The following is a 20,152-nucleotide window of genomic DNA, read 5'->3' as shown; positions in this document are numbered from 1 at the left end:
AAAAGCAACATTTAATCATATTCATGCCTGTTCCTGTCATGCATCGTATATCCACGATTTGTCTACCTCTTGTAACCCATGGTTTTACTCTGTATTTCATGTCATTAATGTGAAAATAAAATTTGCAAACAGCATTTGAATATATTGAGTAATAATTGAGTGAAAGATAAAAGGAGTGTGTAACCGGGGTCCCAGCGACAGCCCCGCATTAGGGCGCGAATTAACCTTATGTGACCCCCCCCTCTTATTTCCTCAGCCCGTACCTGCAACAAGATGGCCTGGCCCGGAGAGATACAGTTGCGACGAGGAGGAAGACGGGCCCTTTAACTGGACCAAAGACCTGGAAGAGGAGGTGGAGCTAGAACATCCCATAAAAGGCATATCAGACAAGTCCCAGGTGTGTTATTTCACCGGAGGAGCGGTCAGTGAGGAGCAGGGCGGAGAGGCGGGAAGCAGCGAGGAGAACTGGAGGAGCGGAGGACGAGCGAGCGGGGAGGACGAGTGGAGTAGAGAGAACGACTGGAGGAGCGGAGGACGAGCGAGTGAGGAGGACGACCGGAGTGGAGAGGACGACTGGAGGAGAGGAGGAGGACGAGAGACGGACCACAGCTACAAGTGGATCAGCGAAGACAACATCGCGGACGCACCAAAGATCTCGGAACAGAGAAGAGGACAAGACGGGGGAGCCGAAGCAGCACTGGACACGCCCGGAGGCCAACACCACGATCCGCCCAGCCGTACGCCTGGAGGGGTACGGCTCTCTGAGGTGCGTAACCGTTTCATAGGCTGGATCAAAAAGCGAGCTAGTCGCAACTAGTAGAGTGTTGTATGCTTGGAGTAAAACACTGGGTTCCCTCACCGTCACTTCCCCTCTCAGCTGCGATTACTTGTGATTCCTGTTGGTGTGCATCACTGGGTGTTTCCCTCACGGCCCCCCTCCCCTGAGCTCCAATACTTGTTTTGACGATCATACTTATACCGGCCTCTCTTCTTTTTACCCCTGTACGGTATCGGCGAGGGCGGACAGCACGGAGCCTCCGGAGCCCAGAAGGAGGAGGAGCCCCGTAAGAAGAAAAGAAGAGGGAGTGCTTAGAAAGACCAGACGGGAACGGAGCAGATCGCCACGCCGGGGAGCTATTCGTAAAACTTGTACTGATTCCCTTTATGAAAGAATAAATCCTAACGTTACCAAAACCCGACTCTTGCCAATTCCTAGTCCCGCTGCTACATTGGTGGAGAATGCGGGCAATGTGAACGTCTGTAACGAGACGATGGAAGGAGTCGTACAAGCCCTGGTGCAGGGCCAGGAAAGACTGGAGAGACTTGCGGAACAACAGCTCAGGGCCGCAGAAGCTGACAGAGAGTTAATTAAAACCGCCGTGGCGGCCCGAGCCCTGGACCCCCCCTAGCTTCGGGGCCAGTAACAGTGAGCAACATACCTCACACTATCGGAGGAGTGTCGTTACAGAAGTATCAACCCGGCGAAGATCCGGATGCATTTCTAATGAATTTCGAGCGTGCTGCTCGGGCGTGTGGGTGGCCTGGAGTGAAATGGCCCTTCTTTTTGGCCCCCTTACTTGTCGGTGAAGCCCAAGCCGCCTATCAGGTAGCCAACCCAAGGGGTGACACACCTTACGCTGATATTAAAAGGATCATCCTAGATCATCTGGGGCTTGACCGGGAAGCCTATAGGCTAAGATTCAGAAGAGAAAGAGGAGTAACCGGGGAGACCCCAAAAACCCTGTTTGTCCGTCTAAAAATGGCAGCAGATAAATGGTTGAGCCCTACAGAAAGCACAAACGAGGAAATTATGGACAGGATATACCTGGAACAATTTCTCGAGGCTCTACCATTTGCCACACAAAGATGGCTAAAACAACATCCTGACTTAACCACAGCTCAAGCTGTGGAAATGGCGAATACTTTTTCTCGGGTCCAACAGAGACCCATGTTTCCAGTAGAGACAGAGAAACAGAAAACCTCCTTCAAGTCAGAGGAAAGGCCTGTACGCCTCCCAGAACCTCCTCGACCTCGAAACTGGAGGACCGAACCCCTTCCGCACAGCGGACCTCAGTGTTTCGAGTGCGGCACATGGGGTCATATTGCCAGATTCTGTCCCAGAAAAAAACCGACTGAGGAACCAATGGAGGTGGGATACTTGCCCTGCGCCGTACTCTATTCCGCCGAAATGGGAAACGCCTACAGAGTAAGTATGAGAATCAACGGTAACACCATACAAGCTCTCCTAGACTCTGGCTGCCGCCAGTCAGTAGTACAAGCCCACCATGTACTACCCCAGCAAGTCCTACCCAACGAACAGGTGTTCATAAGATGTGTCCACGGGGACGTAAAACCCTACCCCGTGGCGATTATCACGTTGATATCGCAAGAAGGCCCCCCTTCTCGGGTACGAGTAGGGGTACTAGACACCCTTCCAGAAGACCTGATCTTAGGGACTGACAACCCGTCCTTTCTGAAAATGTTCAAAAAGAGTATGGGAGAGGGGATCCCCGCCAGAAAGAACCACAGAACTAGAAGTGAGGCACCCGCATTGATTTCTCCCGACCCTTGGACATTGGACCGCAGCTTCCAGTTTGCACAGGCTAATGATGCTACGTTACTTAACGCCTGGGAGAATGCGCACCAAAACGATGGTGTGGTGCCAGTTCGGTATCCTCGCATGTTCATCAAGAATGGACTATTGTACCGACAAGGAAAGGAAGAAGACCCGGAACAGTTGTTAGTCCCGGTGTCCTTCAGAGAACAAGTGCTGTTTTTTTCACATTCTCACCTGGTTGCGGGACACATAGGGGCTGAAAAAACAACTCAGAATCTCCTACAATGCTTCTATTGGCCTGGTATTTATAAAGATGCCATGACCTATTGTCAAGAATGCGACATATGCCAGAAAAGAAATATGACACGGCCACCCGCCGTACCTCTGCAGCCCCTTCCTATAATAGGCGTTCCCTTTGAAAGGATAGGGATGGACATCATCGGGCCCCTACCGAAAACCAGAAAGGGTTACCAGTATGTCCTGGTAATTGTAGACTACTCAACCCGATTCCCTGAGGCATTTCCCCTAACTTCAACGACCACTAAAAATGTCGCGGACAAAATGTTGGAACTATTTTCTAGAGTGGGTTTCCCGAAAGAAATACTGACCGACCAAGGAACTTCATTCGTCTCTCGACTCATGGGTGAGGTCTGCAAAATGCTACACATACACCAAATCCGCACTGCTGTGTACCATCCACAAACTGACGGCCTCGTGGAAAGGTATAATCGTACGATAAAAACCACATTGCGAAAAATGTTGGAAGTCAACAGTACGGAGTGGGATCAAGTACTGCCCCTTGCTTTATATGTCATCAGAGGACAGAAACAGAGTAGCCTTGGATGTTCTGCTTTTGAACTGCTCTACGGTCGTCAACCCAGAACTCTGCTGGCCATGACCAAAGAAGCCTGGGAAAGAGAAACCCCGGAAGAAACGGCCAGTACCCTGGAATATGCACGCAACCTTCGTTCTAAACTAGGCAAATTACGGGACCTGGCATTCGCTAATCTAGAAAAAAGCCAGGAGAAACAGAAAAAGGTCTACGACAAAGGAAAAAAATGGCGTAAGTTGGAAAAAGGGGACTGGGCGTTGGTATTGCTACCCTCTTCCACGCAAAAATTCAAAGCAGAGTGGAGTGGGCCTTTTCTTGTCGTGGATACTATCGGGAATACCAGTTACCGATTACAGATGAACCCCAGAAAACAACAAACATATCACATCAACATGTTAAAGAAATGGCTGGGTAAAACTCCAGTAGGGGTGCATATAGTGGAGAAAGACCTGCCTCCTGATCCCAGCACCATACCCCAACTGGTAATCAATGAGGACCTACAACAAAAAGAAAAACAGGAGCTGACGGAAGTCCTTAGAAAACAAGAACAGGTGTTTTCCGACATTCCAGGAAAAACCACCCTAGCGGAACATTGCATTGAGACCAGCCCGGGAAAAACAGTGAAGATACGCCCCTACAGGATTCCGGAGGCCAGAAGACAAGATATCAAACTGGAGGTGGAAGAAATGCTGAAACTGGGGGTGATCCGTCCCTCTCACAGTAACTGGTCTAGTCCTATCGTTTTGATACCTAAACCCGATGGATCTAGACGATTTTGCATGGACTTTCGAGCCCTAAATGAAATATCTAAATTCGATGCATATCCCATCCCACGTATCGATGAACTGATCGAGAAACTAGGTAAAGCCAAGTTTATCAGCACTATCGACCTGACAAAGGGTTACTGGCAGGTTCCCCTACGGGAAGAAGATCGACACAAAACTGCTTTTTCAAATGCTGAGGGTCATTACGAATTCACGGTGCTTCCGTTTGGCCTACACGGAGCACCCGCAACCTTCCAGAGGCTTATGAACAATGTCTTGAAGGACATAACATCATTCACTTCCGCCTATCTGGATGACATTGTCGTATTTAGCCCCGACTGGGAGACCCATCTGGTTCACCTACAGAAGGTACTAGAAACTCTCGCCCGAGCGGGATTACGGATAAACGCAAAAAAATCCCGACTAGCCTTCCACAAGGTTAAGTATCTAGGGTATGTATTGGGACACGGCCTCATAGAGCCACAAACAGAAAAAGTGAGGGCAATAGCGAAGACTCCATTTCCCAGTACCAAGAAAGAGCTGCGGGCCTTCTTAGGCCTCATTGGCTATTATCAGAGGTTCATACCGCAATTTGTGCAGTTGGCCACCCCTCTCACGGATGCCCTGCAGTCACACGTCAAACAGTCCATCCTGAGGAGCCCCACCCAAGCCATGTTGGAAGCCTATTCGTCTTTGAAAAGGACTATCATTTCGGCCCCGATTCTCACCTCGCCGGACTTCAAGAAACCCTTTTCACTGCATAAGGATGCCTCGGACTTCGGTATCGGAGCAGTGCCGTCTCAAAAGGGGGAGGACGGGATGAATCATCCGGTACTCTTCATTAGTCGAAAACTGTTCCCGAGAGAGCTCAAATATGCCACTGTGGAGAAGGAATGCCTGGCTATTCGCTGGGCTATTGAGAAACTGGCCTACTATCTGGAGGGCAGGTCCTTCACGCTGTACACAGACCATGCCCCTCTGTTATGGATGGCTAGGAACAAGTCCTCTAATGCCAGGGTCATGCTCTGGTTCCTGGCGATACAGCCCTATTCCTTCACTGTGTGTCACGAAAAGGGGGTGGACAACAAGGGGGCCGATTACCTGTCCCGGCATCCCCTTCCCGAGCGGAAGGGTCCAAGGGGGGAGGTGTGTAACCGGGGTCCCAGCGACAGCCCCGCATTAGGGCGCGAATTAACCTTATGTGACCCCCCCCTCTTATTTCCTCAGCCCGTACCTGCAACAAGATGGCCTGGCCCGGAGAGATACAGTTGCGACGAGGAGGAAGACGGGCCCTTTAACTGGACCAAAGACCTGGAAGAGGAGGTGGAGCTAGAACATCCCATAAAAGGCGTATCAGACAAGTCCCAGGTGTGTTATTTCACCGGAGGAGCGGTCAGTGAGGAGCAGGGCGGAGAGGCGGGAAGCAGCGAGGAGAACTGGAGGAGCGGAGGACGAGCGAGCGGGGAGGACGAGTGGAGTAGAGAGAACGACTGGAGGAGCGGAGGACGAGCGAGTGAGGAGGACGACCGGAGTGGAGAGGACGACTGGAGGAGAGGAGGAGGACGAGAGACGGACCACAGCTACAAGTGGATCAGCGAAGACAACATCGCGGACGCACCAAAGATCTCGGAACAGAGAAGAGGACAAGACGGGGGAGCCGAAGCAGCACTGGACACGCCCGGAGGCCAACACCACGATCCGCCCAGCCGTACGCCTGGAGGGGTACGGCTCTCTGAGGTGCGTAACCGTTTCATAGGCTGGATCAAAAAGCGAGCTAGTCGCAACTAGTAGAGTGTTGTATGCTTGGAGTAAAACACTGGGTTCCCTCACCGTCACTTCCCCTCTCAGCTGCGATTACTTGTGATTCCTGTTGGTGTGCATCACTGGGTGTTTCCCTCACGGCCCCCCTCCCCTGAGCTCCAATACTTGTTTTGACGATCATACTTATACCGGCCTCTCTTCTTTTTACCCCTGTACGGTATCGGCGAGGGCGGACAGCACGGAGCCTCCGGAGCCCAGAAGGAGGAGGAGCCCCGTAAGAAGAAAAGAAGAGGGAGTGCTTAGAAAGACCAGACGGGTGCCGCTCGCAGCTGTTTGTTGCCTACCGTGACTCTGCTTTGCATCTCCGTGAGGAAAGGAGATAAGCTGCTTCTACTGTGACCGCGTTTGGAGGCTGCTCGACAGAGGTCGGGACTGCGAGACCCAGGGTTCTGCGCGTGAAGACCGGAGCGCACCTGGAGTCTCTTCCCGCCTCTGTTCCGCCCTGATTGCTTGGCTGCCTGCTTTGATCTGATTCGCCAGCTTCAGTATTTACAGCTCGCGGCCCCCGCTCCGCGGGAGCCGCTCGCAGCTGTTTGTTGCCTACCGTGACTCTGCTTTGCATCTCCGTGAGGAAAGGAGATAAGCTGCTTCTACTGTGACCGCGTTTGGAGGCTGCTCGACAGAGGTCGGGACTGCGAGACCCAGGGTTCTGCGCGTGAAGACCGGAGCGCACCTGGAGTCTCTTCCCGCCTCTGTTCCGCCCTGATTGCTTGGCTGCCTGCTTTGATCTGATTCGCCAGCTTCAGTATTTACAGCTCGCGGCCCCCGCTCCGCGGGTGCCGCTCGCAGCTGTTTGTTGCCTACCGTGACTCTGCTTTGCATCTCCGTGAGGAAAGGAGATAAGCTGCTTCTACTGTGACTGCGTTTGGAGGCTGCTCGACAGAGGTCGGGACTGCGAGACCCAGGGTTCTGCGCGTGAAGACCGGAGCGCACCTGGAGTCTCTTCCCGCCTCTGTTCCGCCCTGATTGCTTGGCTGCCTGCTTTGATCTGATTCGCCAGCTTCAGTATTTACAGCTCGCGGCCCCCGCTCCGCGGGAGCCGCTCGCAGCTGTTTGTTGCCTACCGTGACTCTGCTTTGCATCTCCGTGAGGAAAGGAGATAAGCTGCTTCTACTGTGACCGCGTTTGGAGGCTGCTCGACAGAGGTCGGGACTGCGAGACCCAGGGTTCTGCGCGTGAAGACCGGAGCGCACCTGGAGTCTCTTCCCGCCTCTGTTCCGCCCTGATTGCTTGGCTGCCTGCTTTGATCTGATTCGCCAGCTTCAGTATTTACAGCTCGCGGCCCCCGCTCCGCGGGAGCCGCTCGCAGCTGTTTGTTGCCTACCGTGACTCTGCTTTGCATCTCCGTGAGGAAAGGAGATAAGCTGCTTCTACTGTGACCGCGTTTGGAGGCTGCTCGACAGAGGTCGGGACTGCGAGACCCAGGGTTCTGCGCGTGAAGACCGGAGCGCACCTGGAGTCTCTTCCCGCCTCTGTTCCGCCCTGATTGCTTGGCTGCCTGCTTTGATCTGATTCGCCAGCTTCAGTATTTACAGCTCGCGGCCCCCGCTCCGCGGGAGCCGCTCGCAGCTGTTTGTTGCCTACCGTGACTCTGCTTTGCATCTCCGTGAGGGAAGGAGATAAGCTGCTTCTACTGTGACCGCGTTTGGAGGCTGCTCGACAGAGGTCGGGACTGCGAGACCCAGGGTTCTGCGCGTGAAGACCGGAGCGCACCTGGAGTCTCTTCCCGCCTCTGTTCCGCCTATTTAAGACACACCCTCCACGCTAAGCGGGACGCGTGCGGGACGCCGGGCTAAGCCCGGGCAAAGGGCGGGCCGTCTGTGGCCGTCCGGGGACGCTGGAGGACGGGACGGACCACCCCCCTTTAATCTTGCTCACTTGCACTGTAATCCACTACTGCAAGGTAAGAAACTAGATCAACCCCAAATCATTTACAATCACCACTTGAGACCATAAACCTTTTTACGCAGTAACCTACACAAGAACAATAAAAAGACCTTCAAATGGGCTTCAAAAAACTACGCTCCCGTACAATTTTTATGAAAAGAATGGGGACTGAAACCGCTATACGGAAATCCACCGACAAAGCCATAAAACTGGGCCGTTTAATTCAAACACCGGCAATAAGTTCTTATTTTACTTCACTTACAGCAAAAGTCACGTCAACTTCATATACTTCAGTCCAAGAAAACTCTCTCAATGTTTCTGCTATTATTAAGGAAACTGAAAGCACCCCCAAATTGCCTAATGCACATTTTCAAACGGGCCAACTGGACCACGACTTAAGTAATAAAACACTACATACCCCAAAAGACTTAAAAAACCTAGATCGTGAACCGTCTAATCTAATAACTTCAACACCTCTAAAGAACAGAGGGAATTCAATGTTATTCGAAGACCTAAAAGTTACCAAAACAAACGATTACACACAAAAATCGGATCACAGATCAAGCCATAACTTGCAAGAAAAAATTTCCCCTCCCATTATCCTACCTGAGCTTTCTATGGATCTCTTCAACAATAATTATACAAACAATAACAATATCAACTCAACTCCAACCATATCTAAAGCTTTGTTTTCTCTGCAAGAGATTCTGGAATCAGTCCTCTCCTTCTTGGGAAACATCCTAGAAAATTCCGACCAAACATTGGATACCCAAATAGGGATCTTAAAATTTCTGGTAGACAAGAAAAAGAAAAAAGATCTCCTCGTAGCAGGGGAATACAAAAACTCAGACTCAATCGACTATGAACAAAAAGACTTATTAAAGTGCCACAAAAAAGAACAGAAGAATAGAACTCGCGACTTCGGCACTCAGACTTCTGAGACTCTAATACAACAAAAACTAACACTGGATAACCCAAACGACTTAGTTGTATATTCCCTAAAAAATCTTTTTAAAGAAAAACACCAACAAAAAAATAAGCCCTACCCGATATTTTCAAAAAGTAGTGCAACAAATACTTCCGCTAAAGATTCTATACTTGCAACTAAGGAAATTCACAATGTAAAAAATCAAGAAGAAGTAGTAAGGCCATCCAAAATGAAATCGGAAAATATCCCAGAAGGAAGGGAAAGAAAGAGGAAAAAACCACTAAGAAGGATTCAGAAAAAGAAATCTTACAAACTAAAATTTCAAAAACCTGTTAAAACACAAAATCCAGAAGAGGACAAAGTGGAAACCTTAACAGCACCTGTAAACGTAGAAAACTCTGCCCTCAGCAAAAACGTCTCAGAAATAATACCACAACTGGACCCAAGAGCTAAAGAATATGTTCCCATTAAATACACTGAGGAACTAGAGCAAAATAACAACAAAAAAAATAGGGTCGACACAACTAGGTATAACCATAGTTACACAGAACCTTCCTCCAAAATCCTTCAATTCGAGGAACTCTTCCCAAGTGACCCAGCCCCACTAAATAGAGGAAGACTAATACATTTATTACGTCACATCGAGCCATTACATTCTCTGAACAGCAATGAACTTGATCTAGTCTCCTTTCCTAGTAAAGACAATGTTAAGCTATCAAGGGTAACTTTCTGGTCATCTGTTTTACCGGAGATCATACTTAAGGAGAAGGAGACACTTCACAGACATGGCTACGATGTAGTCGAAAAAAAGGAACAAACGGTCCGTAAAGACATAATGGGGTACAATGCTCAAATTTACGCTCTCTCTAATTCACAAGGGACGCAATTTAAAAGAAATCTTGTGGCGACTGCAAACCAAGTAACGACATATGCCGATCAACTTACTACTGGGCAAGAAAAATTAAAAATCTTGGTAAATAAAGGTCAGCGAGCAGTATGGTACCAAGCCCCCAAACAATCTGACAATGACAATATCATTAAATCTTGGGCTTGGGTGTCTGAAACCCTGAATAGCAACAAAATCAAAATTATCAACCAACATTTTGTTTAGCATTGGCACAAAAATAACTTCCTGGAATATCGCAGGTGGGATAAAGAACAAACTGTCCACTGCCTTGGGAAGTCATCCGGATATCCTATTTTTACAAGAAACGTGGGCAGTCGAATCTATCACCTGCAAAAATTATTTTGTGTATGAAATTCCGGCTACAAACTCTTACAGAGGTCATGCTAAAGGTGGTCTAGCCACCCTACTGAGAGAAGAATTTCTCTGGGCACAGGAAATAGTGGAAACTAACCTAGAAAATCTACAGTGTACTAAAATCTCCACCACAAAATACAGTACGGCCCACTCCAACACAATTCTACTCTTTAATGTCTATGCACCACCGGGCAAAAAACACGACATAATATTCCTTAACATCATGGAAAAAATAGAGTCTATAACCGAAAATCATCCTCACTCATCCTTCTTAATTGTTGGCGACTTTAACAGCAAAATCTCGAACACAGCCATAAATACTTGGGCAAAACATCTGATCGAAGAAGGCAGGGAAATCACAATTCCACAATTTCCAGATGGTATACTAACTGACAAAAGAGGGAATTTATTACTGTCAACATTAACAAGACTTAACGGTGTAATAGTGAACGGCACTACGGAAGGGGACATTCCTGCGAACTACACTAGGCGAGGCAATGGGTCTCCTTCCATTATTGACTACATAATCAGCAGCGTGGACTTGCTAGACTCTGTAACACACTTGCTTAATCAGTTTGGTCATGAAAGCGATCACGCTCTAATGCTTTTTACTACTGACTGGCTTCCAAAATCCTCTGCAACTAGCCACATTAATTACCACAAAAGCAATACAGTGATAAACAGTGAAAAAAGACGAATTTATTGGAATTCCTCGACCATCGATAAAATTACATCTCAGATTGACCATTCCCTAATTTTAACGAAAATATTTTCTGAAAATCCTATTGAAAATTTTGAAAATATCATAAAAGACTTCAGAAACCTTATTTTAAATATGATAAAGGATGTAGGTGGAACTGGAAAGATGAATGATGATAACAAAAGGCGCACTTTTAAGAACACTGAAATAAAGAAACAATTAAATAAATATATACGCGCTCAATTCATGAGTCCGACACCAATCTTAAAAAAGGAAATAAATAGACTAAAAAATCAACTGAGACGCGAAAACCAAAGAAATAAAAAAACTCTACAGGATCGTAACTGGGCCGACATCCAGATCGCAGCGAAAAATAAAAACCAACGCAAATATTGGTTCTTAATAGGAAAACTCTCTGGAACAAAGAAGAACTTACAGCCAATTCCGGTCCCTCCAAAAGACTGGGAAACTTTTCTGTTAGACCTTTATAAGTTAAATCCAACTCCACTATCTGAAAGTTGTGAAGATAATTACAAAGGAAAGGAAAGAAGTCCTATAAACAAAACAACAGCATCATCAGTCGAACTAATCATTCGCAAGGCACGAACCACGGGTGCTTCTGGCCCTGACCAGATCCCTATTAAAGCATTGCAAATTGCCCCCAAGGAATGGAGTGGACTGCTATTTCCCCTATTCAACTATATTTTAGATACTGGCCAGGTGCCAAAATCTTGGCAGGGAAGTATCGTCCTCCCCATCCACAAAAAGGGTAGCAAAACCAACGCTTGCAATTATCGCCAAATTGCACTTATAGACGCTGTGGGCAAAGTATTTGCTGCTGAAATTCTTCATCGTTTGAAAGAATGGGCTTTCTCATCTGGCCTGATCCCTATGTTCCAAGCAGGATTTAGACCCAACCACGCGGTAACAGACAACATCGCAGTTATCCAGGTCATCCTCGATAAATACGTAACTCAAAAAAGCCAGGTTGTCTATGCCGCCTTTATAGACTACTCTACAGCATTCGATCGTGTAGATCGACCAACGCTGTGGAGGAAACTGAAGAAGCTTGGTATACAGCATCAGTTGCTACAATCAATTATAAGCCTACACACCGACACTTGGTGCCAAGTTCAATTGGGAGGAGAAAAAGGGTATACAGAAAAAATCAAGACTGAAAATGGACTAAAGCAAGGGTGCCTTTTAGCCCCAATCCTTTTTTCGCTCTATTTAAGTGACCTGTGTAATTTTCTCCAATCAGGTTCCAACCTACCACCGACAATAGCAAATCAAAAAATTAATGCATTGCTATACGCGGACGACATCGTATTATTGGACCTCACCCCCTTTGGATTACAAGCATCTCTGGATCTGCTGTACAACTACTCCAAAGCGAACTTTTTAGTTCCAAATATCAAAAAAACAAAAGTGCTTGCTTTCTCTGGGAGGAAACAAAGCGCAAGATACCTTTGGAACTTAGGAGGATAAAAACTAGAAGAGGTGTCGGATTATCCCTACCTTGGCAGGACCCTCTCCAAAAATCTTACCAACGCAAAGCAGATAAATAATCTTCAAAGGAAAACTGATATACACACTGCAGCCCTCCAGAAACTCTATAGCGCAACAGGAAATAGACATTTCTCCTCTCTAATAAATGTCTATAAATCAAAAATACCACCTGTATTATCTTACGCTACGGAGTACATACCTATTAAACAATGGGTTTTTATGGACCGCAAAGAGGGAAAGGTTTTGAGGAAAATTTTGAAACTATCAGACGCAGTCCCAGTCCAAGCACTAAGACTGGAATTATCTGTTACTAGTTCATACGCTGTAGCTATTGCAAATGTCATTAGGTGGGCATACCAACTACTGCATGCAAAAGAGAATTCACTAAGGTCACTGCTGAAAAAAGAAACCTTTGAGTCCGATATAAAAAAGCAGATTTTCCAAGAAAATATGACCGAGGCATTCCGTATTGCTAATATTGACACTGAAATGTTGCTATCCTGGTCACCAGCACAATTAAAACTGTTTTTAAAATGCTTCACCCCAAAAATAAGTTTCGAGATGGACTCCAAACACTGTGATAAACTACTCACCTATAAACCTTTTGTTGACACATTAGAATACAAACAAAGCCGGTCTTACATCGGTTTAACCTTGACCCACGGTGCAAGGAGAACAATTGCCATGCTTCGACTGGGTATCCTCCCCGTACTCTCATACACTTCAAGATGGCTTCCGGGAGGATCACCTCTTTGTACTTTGTGCGCAGGCGGCGACCAGACTCTGGAGCACTTATTATTAATATGCCCGAACCAGAACGTAACGTTAGCCCGCAAAAGATTTCTTGAGCCCATTTATCGCTCCAGTAGAATTCTGTCGGTGAGAGACCTTATTAGTATGTGTAAACAACCCCCGAACGAATTCATCTGTTATAACCTGTACAAATTCCTGAAACTGTTTTTATCCTTGTATTGAGAAATTGATAAACTTTTTAATTATGTATATGTTGAGATATATTTGTGGTCCTCGGTTGAGTACCAGTACAAATAAAACTTTTTTGACTTGACTTTGACCAGACGGGAACGGAGCAGATCGCCACGCCGGGGAGCTATTCGTAAAACTTGTACTGATTCCCTTTATGAAAGAATAAATCCTAACGTTACCAAAACCCGACTCTTGCCAATTCCTAGTCCCGCTGCTACAGAGTGCAAGGAAGGAGTGGTCCCTGTGTCACAGGAAGCACACATCAAAGTATTGTATTAATCAACCCTGAAAGCTCAGTAGGGTACCTACCTAGGCATCAATGACAATTGTGAAAATCAAACAAGGAAACAACAACAGTCAAACAAAGAGTGTGTTACCACACCCCAAACATTTGAGACATATTGTTCACTGAGCACAGTGGATTCGCACCATAACAAACACGAGGGAAATATGCAATTTGCAGAAATAACACATACTACGGAGCAGAGAGCTGAAACACTGGTATTTACAGAAGATGACACGAGTCGCATTTATTCCCTTATCGAGTAAACAGAAGATATATGTCCGAGTACCGGGTCCAAAGAATCTACCATAAAACAACTGTTATACATATCAAAACGGATCGTAAATCAAAAACTGCATGCAAGCTCTTTAATTAAATACCATAAAGCACAACGGATTCCACGTGGTCTAAGGATATCTTTAAAATCCACACTATGTAAAAACAACGCAAGGTTCACAGAACGTTGGCAGGCAATATTGAACAAATGTTCACTAGATCTAATATTACTGATCATTGAAGAGCTAGCAAAATTAATAGAGGATTTAGCGAAGGAAATAAACCAAGTCAAAGACAAGCTAGTAAAAACAACCGCTAAGGAAGAATGGGATCAAATTTTGGATGACACAAATAAAAAATTAGACGATTATACAAAGGAAATAAACGACAGGAAATTGAGGATATTTAAAAGGGATACCACAGATTACCGTCTGGGAGAAGTCTATTGATGGGCAGACATACGCAAAAAGGCGTCAACAGAAACCGAATGTATCCACAGATGATACATCATCTGATGAGTCTCAACACAAACGTCCTACATTCGACAGAAGACCCAAACCAGTTCAATCCACTGAAACAACAACTCAAAACACAGACAACAGGTCTGTAGCAACCTCATCCCTACAATCATCGGCCACTTTTTTAGCAACAGGCCCAGGACCGGAAATAGAACCCGGAGGAGCAAAAAAACAAGTAAGCAAGGAAGAGGTAGCTCAAAACACAAGGAGCCAGAATCTGAAAATCTAGTTATAAACATATCTATGCAAAAACTAAGTGACAAAGAATTACAAACACTTCAAAAAGGATCTTCATATGTCCCAACGTACCATTCAAATCTTTTGGAAACAAAAGTTTGTTTATACAAGTTTCTAAGATCACTGAGACTGAGACATTTTTTCAATAACATAATTGAGCCAACGATCACCCAAACAAAAGAAACCACATTAATGGGATTGAAAAGTAAAAGCAAATTTATGGCCCCTATGTGTTATAAAGTTTTGGACGCATTTGAGAAGGTAGTAATCAAAGAAACTGAAGAAATATTCAAGACTCCAAGGCCAAAACAGTCTAACATGACAACACAAGAAAAGAACATATTACAAAAATTGGCCAAAAACGACCAAATTACAATAAGGCAGGCAGACAAAGGCGGAGCCTTAGTCATAATGGACACAAGTTATTACCAACAGAAAGTTGAAGCACATGTTAAAGATCCAAACACATACACAATTATGGCAACTGATCCGACCAAAGAATTTACTGAAATTTTGAGGACAATTATTGAGAAAGCAATGGAGAATGGTACCATTGATCAAAAGGAGAAAGAGTATCTCATGAAGGAGAATCCAACTATCCCATATATATACATGACACCCAAGATACACAAAGATCTTAAATTTCCTCCACTACGTCCAATTGTGTCAACCATCGGTTCAATACATGAACCAATCGGGAAATACATAGACAAACACCTGCAAAATATAGTACAAAAAACCAGCACTTACATCAAGGACACAACCCATTTTTTAAACATCCTGGAAGAAGAGCAAGTGAATTTCACCAAAGATATGATAATGGCAAGTATAGATGTAAAATTTTTGTATACTTCAATACCACACGATCTGGGTATATCAGCGGTTGAAAGTATGCTTATACAAGAGGATAAGACTGAGGATTTGAAAGTATTCATCATGGAACTGTTACACTTCACGCTGTTCCACAGCTACTTCAAATGGGGAGATAAATTCTATATACAAGAGTCTGGAACATCTATGGGCAATTGTGCCGCGCCCACCTACGCAAATATATTCATGCACAGATTTGAGACAGACAACATACTGGAGAATGAAAATTGGACAAGTAACTTGATTGTGTATAAAACATTTATAGATGATATATTCGTCCTTTGGAGAGGGAATGAAGAGTGCGTTACCACACCCCAAACATTTGAGACATATGTTTCTTATGAGCGCCACAGGATCCGATCAGGAGAGCCCCATCGAGGCGTGATCAGCCCAAAGGAGCCCCCCCCCCCGTCCCTCCTGGCACACCTGAGACAAGGACTTCCCCCTCCTTCTCAGGGTCAGGAGGCCTCAGGGGCAGACACACACACCGCCAGCCATCAGTGCACAATTTCTACAGGCACACACACCACCAGCCATCAGTGCACACATCAATTGTTAACCCATTCACAATTAACTATTGTAGTAATCGCTTTACTTTTCAAAATATTCATCTAAAGAGTAGCATGCCACCATTGCTACAAAAATAAATGCACATTTTTTGGCCTACAATTTATAGACTTTTGTTGCAATTGGCGTTGCAATATTTAGCAATGCCAATAGGTCAAACTTAATTAATGCGAGGCCTATTGCATTGCAAATACTTGTCTCCTGAGTGGTTTTCCAGGAGTGTTTTTGCTTTCTGGAAATATTTTGCAGGTGCTTCCTTTCGGAGCTTTAGCTTTGCTACCGTTTGGGCTTTGCTTCGTCCTTTAATGACCCATGGCCGTTTGCCCTTGAGGGGAGATGGGTTCCTGCTTTTGGGTCTGCTGTTTTGGGTTCAGTGGGTCCTCTAGCAGTGTCATGTGTTTGGATCATTGCTTTGCATCTGTTTTTTTTCCTTCTCTTGTAGTGTGTTTGTCGACATCAGTTTTTGGCTTGGGTACGAACTAATACATAAGGACTGTGAGAGGAAGGTAATGCCCTGTTGCTTTCTGATAATTTTCATTATTCAGAGTTCATCTCTTCCTCATCACAGTCCTGAGTTCCCTTCCGCCTCTCCCTGTTGCTCATCTATTTTCTTGCTAGGCTTTGATATTTCAGGAAGTTTTTCCAGGAAGTGATGCATGTATACCCTTTGGTATTAGGGCCATTTTGGATTGGGAAGAAAAAGTCAAGTTTGGTAATAATACTTATCTCACTAGATTCAGACAACTACTTTGCTCTATTCCAGCCTTTCACAAACTGTGAGTTGACACTCACTGGTAGGCCGCAAGCCGATTTTTTTGTGGGCCAGGAAAGTAGAACCAATAAATAAAGATGCCTTCAAATTATGTGTTTAACTTGTCATCTTTTGCTAAAAGACAGAGGTCAGGTGACAGGCTAGGTATCCTGATAAATTGCTGAAGGGTTGGTATTTACTGTTCTTTCTCTAACTGCAAAGAGAGCGGAATTTTAAAAGAGATTTGTGTGACAATCTTCCTGTAGTACAGGGAATCTGAAAGGAAAGGCTCTAGAAGGGGATGTTGTTTTTTGGAACACTGAACAAAATGTAACTGTAAATGAGCCGTATGAATTCAGCAGATAGGAAAGCAAAAAGAAGCATATTTTCGTAAAGTCTAAAGTGACCTGGAAACAAAAATTTTAATTGGGTCAAAACAAATCAAGATAGTAATGCAATCATAAATATTCACAGAGACCTTATCTCCACACATTATCATTTGTGTGCTATATAGTTCTAGCCGTCAATTTGTATGTCAGTGTAAAGGTAGTGACCACGTCAATGAAAAATGTGCTGTCTGTGAATGACAATGCGCTGCCACATTAAGCTTTAGTTACATTATACCCCCTCATGTCCATTAAACAGTGGTGGGTCGCAAACGGTTGTTGTTCTGCAAAGTGGACTATAGTTCTAAAAAGTTTGGGAAGCACTGTTCTAATCTCTATAAAGTGTCACTGCAAGTGTCACAAATAAAACCTTGAATGTCACACATAAGCAAGCTGAAAACTATATGATGCTAACAAACAAATGCTATTCTTTTTGTTTGCTCTGTGTGTCATCATTCAGTTTCCGTTTCCCTTCTTCTTGGGGTCTAACATGGGGTAACGCTAAGCCATTTCAAATCTAATGGAGTTACCGTGCTAACCATTGCAAAAGACCCCCTGTAGTCATAATGAGCCCACGATTATCCTCCCTTGCCTTCAAACGATGTCTGCTTCTGATCGAAACGTCACTCCAGGTGGCTGAGTAATAATAGGAAATACGACTCGAGGAGCGACTGTAAGAATAGATCTAGCTAGGGCTTTAAATTGGTCGGGTCCTCCCGGTGCTGAACCGACAGTCGTTAAAAGCAGGTGCAGAGACGGGTCCCTATCGGGTACTCTATTTTTGCCCTCACCCTTAGGGCAAAAAAAAACCTTAACTTTAAAGTAGTATCATCCTTCACTGCTCTTGATGCATCTTCATTTATTTTTTCAGATCTATATAGCGTAAACTCCTTGGCTGAAGGTATTGGGGGCACTTTACATAAGCACCAGATACATTACAGTAGGACATATTCATTTTTTGAATGAGCCGACGTCAGGCTCGAAACTGCTTTTTCACCACAAAGGTCGGCAGCTGTAGCTTTACGCCACAACCTCGCCCACAAGAACTGAAGCAGTTTCAATATTATATACAACAAAGTCGTAGTTGTTGCTTATTTATATGAACTTACAACCACTGACAAAGCCAATAGTCCTGGCTTGTTGTAGGTGTAATGTTACTTGTTTTGTTATACATCTGGATGAATGGAAACAAGCAGCAAAATATCAGTGGGGCAGCACACTATGCTAAGCACACATTTTTAGCTGAAGTGTTTTAAGCCACACCCTTATTTACATCGGCCACGCCCCTATAAGAGAACCCCATAGTTTTTTCATCCCACTTAAATCCCTGGATCTACGAATCTCTAATCAGCCCAAATCATGACACATTCTTCAAATGAAAAAAAAACAGCGTCATAGAGACTGTATCTAGCTTTTTATTAACTTGCATTTTCATTTTGGGTTAAAGGTTACAGACACGCCTAGGTCGAGACTGTTGATTTAACACTGTATTTGTCTGAATTTTTTGCTTGTTGAATAACCAGAACTTCACTTACCAGCAGGCTTGATTTCTTTTACGTAGTTGCTGGGAAACCAGCCCGCTTTCCCGTTGAAGTTTCCTTCCCACCAACCGCCTTCTTCCACTCTTGTGACATAAATGACGTCTCCTTTAGAAAATGAAAGCTCGTCTTCGTTGTTCTGCTTAAAATTGAATTTGGCCTTCACTACAATCTGAAAACTACCGTTTTCTGTCATTTCCTACAAGAAACGGAAAAACAGATCTTTAAATATCAGGAAATAAAACATTAAAAAAATGCCGACTGATAAAATTTTCACCATATATCAAAGATATTTGTATTAATTGATGGAGATTTTACTGCATGCCGCATTACGCACCTCGCAGACCTTTAAGAAAGGGGTACAAAGACAATGTCAAGAAGTGTTGCAAACTGTACAGTTTGTCAAAAGATACAATTGTGGGCGGCGGGCAAGACTGAAGTCCTTCAGGCACATCAGTTAGAGACAGTAACCAGGGCACAAGTCCTAAAGAAGTGGGGGGACGCTGACGTCACGGCAGGAAGTGACGTCACGAAAGGTGGCTTGCACCATCAGACTCATTGCCTCCCCTCGGTCATCCCATAGATGCGATTGCATCAGAGAAGCCAGCACGTGACATACAGCTGAGACACTTCATGTGTACTGTATTTTACAGATCAAAGGAGGTGTCACTACGGCCCTGAACAAGCACGCACATTAGACTCTGGCAGTAGTTTGTTAACGAGCTCCCGGTAAAATAAGTGGGGGGACGCCGTTCACCCCGACTCGAGCCCTGTTACCCTTTTTTGGCACCCTTGCTACCCCTTAGTGTCAGGGGTCAGACAGTAGCAATGAGAAACATTACTTTCAAAACTCTGTTTATTTGCTACAGTTTCTACTTTAAACCTCTCATCAAGGAGGCAGTTGCCGGGGGCTAAGACTTTGGTCCTCCTGTGATGTCACTTCAACTGTCCCTCTTATGTTGTTAAATAGACGTCCATGAAGTCCGCAAGTGCCTCCTTGGATTTACGTGGAAAAACTCGCTTGTGGAAACCTTGTGATGTATTAATATTATGCAGTTGATAGCTGTGCAAATGTGAATGACTGCACCTTCAAACACTGCTACACATAACCATCTTCAAGCATGTAAAATCTGTGGTTGGTTAATTTTATAACTCATGTTTGAAGCTTAATATAAACACTTTAGCAGCAAGAACTTTCATGCACATAAAGGATGGATGTTAGCATTCGAGGAATACAAGAAAGAGGTCATGTGAGTACACAAAGCTCAAAAGGAAAAAAATAGATCCGATAAATACCTCAACAACCTCCTCTCCTTCCACGCCCCCCAGAGAAACCTCCATTCAGCCAACCTCTCCCTGGCCACCGTCACATGCTTCAACAGGACTAGCACAGGTCCTGTTGAAGTATGATCTGCCCTACCTCGCATCCAAGACCTGGAACAACCTCCCTCGGTCCACCTCCAGTACAGCCCTACACTGCTTG

At 45.2% G+C, this 20,152-nt stretch overlaps 1 protein-coding gene across 4 annotated transcripts in view; it reads right to left on the bottom strand.

The window, feature by feature from the left end:
* ARHGEF6 (Rac/Cdc42 guanine nucleotide exchange factor 6) overlaps positions 1–20,152 on the bottom strand; it is a 1,115,823-nt gene that overhangs the window by 697,636 nt on the left and 398,035 nt on the right. For all 4 annotated transcript variants that reach the window (XM_086918632.1, XM_086918633.1, XM_086918635.1 and 1 more), the window contains exon 5: positions 18,667–18,868. In XM_086918632.1, the coding sequence (XP_086774758.1) occupies positions 18,667–18,868 (202 nt within the window). The remainder of the gene's footprint in view (positions 1–18,666; positions 18,869–20,152) is intronic.

Source organism: Lissotriton vulgaris, chromosome 4_1, assembly GCF_964263255.1.
Source record: "Lissotriton vulgaris chromosome 4_1, aLisVul1.2, whole genome shotgun sequence".
Lineage (NCBI taxonomy): Eukaryota > Metazoa > Chordata > Amphibia > Caudata > Salamandridae > Lissotriton > Lissotriton vulgaris.
Note: the sequence above shows the minus strand (reverse complement) of the source record. Positions and strands in the feature narration are given on the sequence as shown.